General features: G+C 43.7%; 1 protein-coding gene across 50 annotated transcripts in view; it reads right to left on the reverse strand.

Annotated features, from left to right (window-relative positions):
* Positions 1-12,036, reverse strand: part of LOC119161759 (uncharacterized) — a 230,137-nt gene that overhangs the window by 171,021 nt on the left and 47,080 nt on the right. For all 50 annotated transcript variants that reach the window (XM_075880833.1, XM_075880818.1, XM_075880812.1 and 47 more), the window contains exon 2: positions 257-498. In XM_075880833.1, coding sequence (XP_075736948.1) covers positions 257-498 — 242 coding nt within the window. The remainder of the gene's footprint in view (positions 1-256; positions 499-12,036) is intronic.

Below are 12,036 nucleotides of genomic sequence, written 5' to 3' on the forward strand. Positions count from 1 at the left end.
TAACGACGACAAAGTGCTAGTAGTGCAATGCACTCTTCATCAAATTTTTTTCAAGAAAAAAAGGCTCGTCCATCATAATACTTATTTAGTTGTTTTGTTGGAATGAAAAAAAATAACTGAAAGCGTTTTCCCCCTCAACGATGGCTTCGTACGATGTGAAGAAGTGAACACAGTGACGATCTTGCGTTTTTTTTCCCTCCGTGACGTTCCAGTGAAGTTTCGTTTCGAAGTTGGTAAGTGGCTGCATCAAACATACCTCGGATCTGGTCCGTATTCTTCAGGCGTCGGTGTTGTCAGGTGTGGTACTGCTGTGGGGTCGGTGACCTCTGGTATGTAGTTTTGCCACCAAACCTTCCACCACTCGCCCGCGGGACCTGTGGCTCGAGATCCTGTCGAGGCACGCTTCTGCAAGACGCGGCCCTCCGAAGCAGCAGGGATATGCTGCTTCGATGAACCTGCGCTTGCTCCAGCTGCCACCAGGACCACTACGAGCAGCAGCTGCGTGCGAGAAAACCGCTGGGGTAAGCAAAGCACATATACACACTATTTGTGGCACAGTCTTGAACTACTTCAATCTCCCAAAAATAAGAGTGCCCTCATGCAAACTAGCACACCTACATTTTTTAGGACACTAGCCAAAACTTTCTGATTGGCTTGAGAATCGCTTCAGAAAAATAGTTCCTGGGTGTCGCTGAAGGCGAAGAAAATAGCACGTAATTCTACTGCAGTTCATAACGATTTGTTGGCTAGCCTGGTTTGAACGCTCGCGTGAAGCCTCAGGAGCTTGTTATTTAGTCATCTCTCGAACCAGTGCTTTATAAATGCATAACTGCTGTATATTTCTTCTCTATGTTTGCAATTTCTTCATAACAATAATAACTGCAAAAGAGAAACGATGTGTAACCACCAACATAGCTTCACAAAATCAAGAAACTGCGTAACCGAGAGGGCACCGAATCGCTCATCCTGCGCAGCCAAAGATATTACCAAAAGTAACAAAAAAGAAAGTTTTTCTTTGTCTTGTTTATACTTAAAATCTTACATGGGCTTAACTTTCTTCTCTCTAAGCGTTGTAAAGGTGGCATTCAATCCACTGCAATGATGCAGTGGGCTTCAATGACCCAATAACGGGTGTTCGCACTCAGCTTATCCGTGGCTTGTGCTGCTTTGAGACGATATTTTCCTTATAGTGCAGAGTAGCCGTTGGGGGCTACCTCACAACCTTTTCTGGCGACGACAATTTCAGGTTATTTTCATGGCTACTTTCTGGCTAGTTTAAGCTCCTGTTTTGGCATGTGAAGTAGCCATTTTCTGCTATTTGCAGATAAACTATCCTGTTTATAAAGCTCGTCTGTCAGATTAGCCGATGCACGCACGCGTCTTCACCCTCTCGAGGCACTTCAATGCAATTCGCAGTGTCCCTGGCAAGTGGCGAATTTACCTCGGCAAATGTGTAAATGGCACGTTCCTCACATTGCCCGCCATCTATACAGATGCTTCGCGCAAGTTTCTAATGCTGATGTGCGGCGCATGTTTTCGTGTGAAGTTGACAAAACAGATCCAAGACAGAATGAATGGATATGCAGAGCTAAAATCATGGGGCTGTTCACCCCAGCCAGACTTGACTATCTAAAACTAGACTGGTGGTATGTGCGCTGTGCTAATCAAATTTGATCTGTGGCTTCAAGAAAAAACTGCTTCAGCGTCTGATGTTGTGACTGGATTTTATTGGCTTAAATGTTTAAAAAACTTGGAGGACGCTTGAGCATCGTTCAAAAGCAGAACACGATAGCGTAATTGGACCCTGTGCACATCGCCTTCTCAATTGTTAGCCTGACTTCGGTTCTCAGTGCACGCCTCAATCGTGCCACAAGAAAACGCACCTTTGCGCGCGTAACATTGTCTATTTCAGGCCACGAGTATGTTATACAGTGTTTACTGTAAGTGCAGTTGCGCAGTGCCTACTACACCATAATTATTCATTCTGCAAAACATGCTTTGAATATATGAGGGGTTAACGTCCCAAAGCCACCAGATGATTATCATAGACACTTTAGTGGAGAGCTCCGGAAGTTTGGACCACATGGGTCGTTCTGCAGAACACTACGCGTTCACAAGGTAACACGCAAACCTACGCAGCTGCCAACATAGTTGATGCTTTTGCTCGTACTAATGATGATGAAACATGTAGAAGCGTTTTGTTACGGGTAGGTTTTTAAAACCTCCGCTCGTTGAAGAATTCACATGTTTTGACACCTGGTGTCAGTGTACGCTTTTGCCACGTTATATTACATACGTTAAGAAGACTGCTGCCACTGCATGACATTCATATTTTATGTTTCTTTTGAAGCAGTTTCAAGCAACGGCATAGCTTTTTGGTAGCACACCTGCTTGCCACTCAGGAGGCCTAGCTTTGGTTCTTGCACGAATTGAAGGTTTTATTATTATTTTATTTGAATATTTTTCGATTTCAAATCTCGAACTAAGCTGAGTTTTTCGCCCACAATGAACGACCCCGACACCGACGCCAACAGCGCAATTTCTGCACGACGAGCTTTGTATTGCTACCACGTTAAAATTTTGTGTCTGGCGAGAACTCTACCTATTTTGCATTAGTTACACGCACGTTTCATTTGGTCGGTGGGTGCAAAACTTTATTTTACGTATGTGTCAGTGAAAATAGTATAAATCATTGGTTTATTTTAACCCATTTGTGGCTTTACTACCTAGTAAATGAGATAAACTGTGTTCGTATTTTGGTATTTCTCATTCAAGATAGTAACATTTGTTGTTCCGTAATAAAAACTCAACTCATAATACCACTTCTGTTTCATTCTACTTCAAATTTGGTGTTAACTTTAAATGACATGGTCACTTTGGCTGTTTTTAGCTTGAGTTCCCCCTACTTTACACATTGACCCGACGGAAATCCTGCCATAGTGTGACACACCTAAAGAATGGAGCGGATGGAAACGCAAGCGGGCACTATAACATAGGACGGGGCCTGTTGGTATACCGTCTTTTACTTTTCTGTAAGCAGTCTTGACTGGAAAACTCAGTTAAACACTCTGAATCAGGTTTTTGGTAACTTAAAAAAATAAGGTGGCTGGCGCAAAACATATAGTGCTATTCTAGAGAGCTGTCACTTTCGTCATCTGCCGATTGTGTCTTCTGCTTGGTTGTCCATCAGCGAGGCGGGAGAATACAGAGGGAACGAAAACTCTTGGCAGCGAGGGCAAACGGATAGTGTTAAAAAACAGCATACGCCAAAAGAGGCATATGCCCGATGGCGTCTTGTGGCAGCGGCGTACAGAACACAAAAGAAAATAAGAGAGCGCAGCCCTCGCACTACTGCAAACCTGGAAGTCAGCGAAAGTGTTACTGCGTAGTGTCTGCTATGGCGAATATTGGCATAGTGAGTGGAACTCTCCTTGTCGTCCCGGTGAAACCTTCCGACGGTGCACAGTCGCTCGCGACGTGGATCACGTTTGCGTTGCGCTTCAATGACCCTATCCTCGTCTACGATATTCGTCCTCTGGCACCGGTCACACCGCCGCTTTTGCTCACGCCGGCTCTCCAGAGCTGCTCTTTTGTGAGCGAGTCGCAGTTATTCGACGTTTGGGAATTCGCTTCCACGCGTGTTCATCGTTTTCGTCATGCTTGTCAAACGCCGTTTCCGCGCCCCATTGCACTTCCGCACGCGATCGGCGCTCCTTTAATGGAGGTTTTTAGCAGGCTACGGAAACACGTTACCGAAATACGAGACGCTTCCTTTCCGTATGCGCGTACAATGATCGCGCATGCGCACTCGTCAGCCGGTTCCGTGTGGCCGCTTTGCCATAATGTGTTTCTGTAGCTTGCTAAAAACCTCTAATGACCACTTTACCTGTTTTACTTCCTCTGAGCGAACGCTGCGCGTCCGTCCTTCCTAAATAAAGCGTAAAGGGTAAGGGCTGAAAACAGTGCTAGCGCGATATTTACGTCATGACATTCCGGGGCACATTCACAATCGGCGGGAAGTGCCACCACCGAGTCATCGTGGCACTTGGGAGAACGCCATTGTCGATGGTGAGAGACAAAAATTGTGGCATAACGCGTCGTTTTGCCGACGAGATTCATAAGAATGTCACCATCTACAGCTTCGCTATAAAACAAACGCGGATGACCGGATTCCATCGCGGCTCATTGCCGAGCGGGTGCTAAGACTGGTTTCCGAGACAGCCGCGAAACGGCGGCGATTTCCTCGTCACGAGCGAGATGCTCCTGGCTGGCTCCACGGGAGCGTGGCATTATCTCGTCGCCATGAGGGCAGTTTCCACTTGAAACGTCCTTCTTGCTCTCTGACGCCTTCGCGGCCTTCGTCAAGCGGAAGGAGTAATTAATGATTGATTTGTTGGGTATAACGTCCCAAAACCACTATATGATTATGAGAGACGCCGTAGTGGAGGGCTCCGGAAATTTCGACCACCTCGGAAGGAGTAGTTATGAACTTTTCACGCAATCACGAATTATCCCCGTTGAGTAAACCATTAATTTGTATGCGCATTATCAAATTAATCTCATGAGATCTTCTTAATGACGGAAGTCTATACTTTTGTTTGGGTGAGCGTTTTCATATTTCGAGGAAATATGCAAAAATTATTGTAGTTTCTTTTCTGCGCCAGGCCTTTGTTACTGATGCTCAAACGAAGGTGCAGAAACATTCTCGATCGCGTAACTTTGTTTTCACGCGCTTCAGCAAAGCTTGAAGTGCATTTCTTATTGACGCACCCACTTCATTTCTGCTTTTGTTCAGCGCCGTATGCAGAAAAAGCCTACGTTCCCATTCAGTGTGGCACATTAGCAGACAACCCCCCCCCCCCCAAAAAAAAAAATTGGAATCGACTGCAAGCAGTGATTCTTGCGGCTGCTAAGTATACATATGGCATATCCCAGCTTTAGTTGTTTTCCCGACACTGTTCACGTAACTGAATTTTCTTCCAATAGAATCGTTTCCGAAATGCGCATACTCATACACATACTCATCTATACCAGTTGAAGTAAATTTTATCAACAAAAGTCGTCGCTAATATATCCAAACCTAATGCGGTGAGTAAAAAAAATATTGTAGCATGAAAGAAAAACGTAATGATTTTCCGGCAGGCCGGGCCTACATAGCCAGCAATTATTCCGCCTACGCATCTTAAGCACTCTAGGGGGTTGTCACCACGAATGGAACAACCTAGTGTCGTGCAGGCAGGTAAATAAAATTCGTTGCACGCTCCTCCTTATTTTCTTGGTCTTATCGGGAAAAAAACACATGTTCAAACGTCCTGTGCCTATAAGAAATTATTTGCAAGTTTCTGCCCTCTTCCTGTCAAACTGCGGGTGAAGCCGAATCTTCAGCGTGGTCTTTAAACCTGGTTTTCGCCGATTACTGTTAATTTTTTTCCGGTTCTCGTGACATCAGTGCACAAATTCTCAAGTGTACACAATTGTTCTATATGTGGGGTTTAACGTCCCAAAACCACCATATGATTATGGGAGACGCCGTAGTGGAGGGCTCCGGAAATTTTGACCACCTGGGGCTACTTAACGTGAACCTAAATCTGAGCACACGGGCCGACAACATTTCCACTTCCATCAGAAATGCAGCCGCTGCAGCCGGGATTTGATCCTGCGACCTGCGGGTCAGCAGCCGAGTACCTTAGCCACTATAGACCGCCGCGGCGGGGCTTTCGTCAGCCACAAGCAGGACGTTTGTTTTGTTCGTACACTGCAACTCTTTATGGCTGTTTCGCCACAGAAATACTGCGGAATGACTCTATGTCGGAAGACGTGCAACAAGCACTTTGTAACCTTGAACAAACACCGCGGTTCGACGCCCCCACCTAGAAACTTCACAGTGCAAAGTAGCGGTGCGGCAGTCACCCCGCATGTGATAACCTCCTTTATTTAGGCAGCATGTCTATAATTAGCGGCACATTTTTGACTTCAAAAGACAATTTATGTACGGGCCAGCTGGCCTGTTGGACGTCTGTGTAGGTGTACCGTCGTGTCGATGCATGACGCAACACTGCTACAGGTTGGTCGGCCTTATGCTGCGTTTGCATGTGAGAGGGCTTCATGTCACTCTTTCTTCGCAGTACCCTGCAGTCAAAAGTAGGCGTGAACAACCAGCACATTAAGTTCACCCGTATCAATAGGCATATCTACTGAGAGAAAAAAAAATAGCCCCGTATCTGCATGTCACACTGCAAATGTCGTCGAAAGACGATAGTCTTGCGTGTGGACAGAGTGAACAAAACGTTTATTTGATGTTCTGCGCAAGAAAATCGGTGAATGAAATTTTGCAGGCGCTGCGTTAGAGTGACTCGAGCATGCAGTGGAGATGAACGAGTGCATCAAGTCACGTCAGACGTTAGACATGAGCGCTGTCTGGCAGTTATCTTGAAAAACGAAGTGCGCGACATGTGCGCCCGTCTCAGGGGCGATAAGATGTAGAAGGCAAGGTGACGGGTAGATGCCATCACCGTGTCGTCTTAGCAAAGCGTTGGAAACACTTGCCTTTTCGTGCAAGCGTTGCATGCTCAGCGCATCGTGATAAACGCTATGGTCCTTAGAATTACTTATGTATGCCTTTTCTAGTAAAAGACACACAATACAGAATATTGACGTGCGGTTGTAGTGCCTCAGATGTGCGCAATTATTGATATTTAATTGAAACTCCCACAAGTATGAACGCTGAATCTTGAGTGGGCGCTGCGAATGGGGTCGGCCGTTTGGGGTATCGTTTGGTGCCGTTTAGGGTACCGTTGAAGGCGGACAAACAGACAGACAGACCAAAGTATTTGCGTCGAAGGTCTCCAAGAAAGGCTGTCGTCTTTAAAAGAGGGTGGGGAGGCTGTGTTATCCACTCTTTCGGGATGTCGCTGTCAGCCGTGCTGTGGTAAATCAATAACTAAACAGTACCCTTCGTTAGAAATCGACGTGACATAACTGCACTAAACACTTTTGTAACACATCCCCTGTTACTGAAGTGAATGTTTTTTCTTCCATGCCCTACCACGACGCTCGGTAGGCTATCAGCGGCCTACGCCAGGTTTTAATAGGTTGCGGGCATGCAGGAAACCTTTTTGTATCGCATGTTATCTGCAGGTTTACTCTGCGGAGGTCTTTACTGAGCCCGTACGGCTGCAGTACGAATGCGATAACGTACGCGGGAGTGTCGGAGCAACACGTGGAAGAGACGGCGCTGCATTCAGTAATGCAACAACTTCGTCAGTTTGAATAATACAAGTGATGCGGTCACCAGCATGAATGAGTATTCTGCGGAGGGGCAAGGGCACTGCCGTACGGAATAGGAAATGTCAACCAACACTTGTCGCTTCACTACGCTGAAAAGCTATTCACTTCACGTGTTACTGTGACAAAGTGGAAAGAATAACAAGTTAAGAATTTCCTCATACTCTACAAAACTATCCCTGTCTATATTCGACGTGAATTATTGAGCAACGAACACAACAATCACAGGCACTGATATGTGCTAGAATAATCGACTGCCTCGCTGCGTGTCTGCGTTCAGATCCCTCTCGAACTGTGGTTTTTTGAGGCTGCATCGGTTGTACTGGAGTTACGGTGCTCTTCTGCTGATCCGAAAGTCGTGGGTTTGAGCCTAGCCGTGGAAGTCACACATCCACAGAGGCGAAATGCTGCGGAGCTCTGTGCTTAACCCCAGGGGGGTTAAATTTCCAACACATATAAAGCCCAGATATTATTATTAGTAATATTATTACTATTATTAAATGCGAATTTCGGCGACTTTGAGCACATCTATCTATCTATCTATCTATCTATCTATCTATCTATCTATCTATCTATCTATCTATCTATCTATCTATCTATCTATCTATCTATCTATCTATCTATCTATCTATCTATCTATCTATCTATCTATCTATCTATCTATCTATCTATCTATCTATCTATCTATCTATCTATCTATCTATCTATCTATCTATCTATCTATCTATCTATCTATCTGTCTATCTATCTATCTATCTATCTATCTATCTATCTATCTATCTATCTATCTATCTCAAATCGGTATGACATAACATGACTGTATGACGAGTATACGTGACTGGTCATAACATGAAAATCATGACTTGTGTGTCATGAATGTCATGATTTACATGTCATGGTCTTGCCGCTCTTGTGTTGCCTTCGTTCACATTACATATTACAAAACTAGTATCGTATTACATGACTGCATGGTGAACGTAAATGACAGACCCTAACGTGCAAATTATGACATACATGTCATATAAGTCTTCACTACATGCCATACGCTCATATTGCCCTCGTGGTCCTTTCGCTAGCTTCACATATACGAAAATTTGTGTTACGTGATGTGAATAAATGACAAAGCTATATGAATAGTGCAAACACGATAATCATGAGAAGCGTGTCATGTAAAAACTTGACTACAAGCCATGCTCATGCACTACCGGCCGTTTCACTAGTTTCACATATACCAAATTTGGTATTACGTGTTGTGAATGGACGACGAACGCAAATACTAGGCGCAAACATAATAACAATAAAATCGAAGTCATGTACAACGTAATTCACATGCCTACCACTTCTGGTATTGCGAACGTTAGTGGTGCCGTTATTATGCGACTATAAACAACATACTTGCATCTTATCTAGATGCTGGAGTGCGAATAACATTTAAGCATGTGTTTACTGTGAACTACAACCGTGCGCCTCGTAACGTTGTGCTGATTTTAGAGAGACATATCAACCGGTCTTTCATTCGTGTTTCGGATATCATCGATTCTCACAGAACGGAAAATCTGCCAATTGATTATTATTATAATAACGGACTCAACACACACTGCTATTGAATGGGTCACCAAGATTCTCACGTAGCGGCTTCGTCCGCTCAGGAATCGAACATGATTAATCTCGAGGCCATAAGTATAAGACTCCAGATAATTGTGTCAACCCGGCTTTGGGCTAACACGCACCGATTTGAGTTTAGTTTCAATATTCGCAGGAGGAAAAGTACGGTTTTCGTTCAGTTACCTTCGATGTCCCTTTTGTGATGCTGAATGTGTGTCTATAATGGATGGTTATATGCGTGTGTGCTCTCAAATGAGTGAACGCCAGTTCACGTCGTTTCTGTGTTACTTCTTGACTATGCTTTAGTTCGCGCTGTACTTACATTGTTCATGATTTGTGCTAAGTAGCGTCTGAGTGTATTCATCTGTCGCTGTCGTTTAGCAGTCTATGACTTAGGATTGGAACGCAGCCTGTCTGAGTTAGAACGATGATTCAAACAAAGAAAGTGCGGTTACTAACAATTGAGAAAGCTCGAAAGGACAGACATCTGAAATATTTCGAAGAAGTTCATGTGGTAGATTGACAAACATAACAACACCATGAAACTGAAATGACGACAGTCAATTTTGTGTGACACTGAGTCGGAAAAAGAGAAAACATAGCAAGTTTATCTGCACATGCTCTAAATTGGTAGCAATAACCTGTAAATCTGGCACATGTGATAGTCCGCGTGAGAGAGAGGACGATACAAACAATTAATTTTATTTCTGTAGAATTTACTTGAGGTGTGGCTCAAGGATGAATTTATATATATATATATATATATATATATATATATATATATATATATATATATATATATATATATTCAATTTTCCTTCGCCAATCGGTTTCATTGGTTCAAGCTCTTACACGTATTATCTCTAGGCGCAACACAGAGCCCGATATTTTAGAACTATGTCCTGTGTTTTGCGCTGCTGTGATCCCATAATGCGCACAATGTGGGTAGCTCAGTTTATTCTAGACCGTGAATGAGTACCCGCAATAATGCTCGAAAGTACGCTGGCACACACGTAAATGCCGACCCGTTTTACCCACGCAGCAGGTTAAAGACGGTCGATGATTTCGGTCATTACTATTAATATAAACTGAATGCTCACTGCTATAGGACCACAGGCTCACCTACTAGAGTTGTATTTAACGGAATAAAAACTGAAGGTTCTTCAAACATTTATTCTGTGTGGAAACCGACTCGTCGCTAAACGTTGGATGAACTCTTGATAAAATGTCAACGAACGTGGCGGTGCTCTCTAAACGTTGGATCAGCTCTCGATGGAATATCGACAAACGTGGCGGCGCTCTCTTAGAGTGCCGCCACGTTTGTTCATATTTTAAGCTTTTTTTCGTCACCATAGGCTTGACACTGTGCACGAGCAGTCCTGGCTCTCGGCGAAAACGAGGGGGCAGATGCCACACAAAGCATGACTACTTTGCGTTCGCATGCGTTACAGTGATTCCGTGCTTTCCCTGTGTCACCGTCGCAAAGGTTGAGTGTTCGAGCCGTTGTAATGCTGCCTTAGGTAAAACTCTGCTCGCCCTAAAGATATGTCTTTAAAGCGTGAAGAGCACGAGCGTGACGCGCAGCCGCGTGGGCAGGAATGCGTTTTCTCGAGGAAATACGTTTGTCGCGTCGACGAATTCGGCCTAGCCTGCGGACTTCCCCGATCCTTTCCGACATCGTGACTCGAATGACAGTATTGCCAAGTAGGAAGCGATAATACACACAGTCGTCGCTCGGTGTGCTGTATCGCGATGGCCTCCAAAACAGGCCCTTGACCCTCAGAATATTCTTTCGACGTCCTCAAGAGATGTCTCGTTGTTCAATTAAGTAAGCATACTGTTCTCTGGAGCGAAGTGTCTTAAAGATACGAATGAATTATTTATATTTGTGCTGGAACACGGAGGGCGACACTATACGGCCGCCTTCGCAGCACCAGACAACGCGGCTTGTGATGGCAACACTGCTCAAATAAACAAATATCGCTACAACATCCTTCGAATCGGCAGCTCTTTTGATATACATAGTTTCAAAATGGTGATTGCAAGGATTGTACCTCAAAAAACTTCCGGTTACTAACATTATCATTCTGTAACACCGAAGAGGAAGCCATATTTTTAAGGTGGCGGTCCCACTCCGGTGGCACCCACTCTTCATTTTAGTCATTGTTTGCTGGTGCACTACGCATATTACACTCGTCACATTAAAGTGAATTCTTTTGCATAGAAAGGCTTACGTTTTTCACTTTCTAGTGACAACTAGTACTGTAGCCTAGCCTGAAGCGGTATTGCACAGCGATAAAACAGTGTGGGCAACAACCAGCGTTCTCACTGTAAAAGCCTTCGTTGAACTGGCAGTGCGGCAAAACTGGTCAACATAACCAAATGATATTTGCTGAACCTCTTAATAAAGCGCTGTGCAAAGTTTATATGAACAAATATTGCTAGTAAAGCAATCAAAAAGTGATGCAGGTTCTAAATAAGTTGGGCAAAACAATGTAAACTTATGAGTAGATAGCTTTGTTTTTCTGTTGTATAGACGAACAATATTTAATATGTTTCCAAGCTACAATGTACTAAATGTCTCCGCGAAGTTGTTTTGCGTTCTCACAAATTGTTCATGAATTATTACTACCTGAATTGGGCAATTTGTGGTGCTACTCGTTCAGGCATTATTGACGAAGGTACAAAAATATCTAAACTGAAACTATGAAATCTTCAGCAGCAAGCCTTTCTCTGGGTTTCTATGAACAGAAATATTTTGTGAGTGATTGAGAGATTTGTATAATAACAGTAAATTTAGCTAATGTGGTAAAGTGTTTAATAAATTTAGGACACTTTTCTCTTCAAAAAATCACAGAAAGGCTCGCTCCTTGCATATTGAACATTTCAGAGCTTCAGCTTGGATAGTTTTGTCCCTTCGTCAGCAAAGGCTGAAAAAGTGGAGCCGTAAATTGCCGAAATCAAGTAGCAATAATTAAAGAACTATTTCGTCAGAATGAAAAAAAAATTTTTCGTAGACATTAGGTACATTATAGCCTTGAAGCCCATTCAATATTGTAAGTCTACACAGCAAATAAAAAAACGTTTTTTACTCATAAACTTACATTGTTTTGCTCATTTTATTTGAGGCCTGCATCCCTTTCTGAT

The sequence above is a fragment of the Rhipicephalus microplus genome, chromosome X (assembly GCF_043290135.1).
Source record: "Rhipicephalus microplus isolate Deutch F79 chromosome X, USDA_Rmic, whole genome shotgun sequence".
Classification (NCBI taxonomy): Eukaryota; Metazoa; Arthropoda; class Arachnida; order Ixodida; family Ixodidae; genus Rhipicephalus; species Rhipicephalus microplus.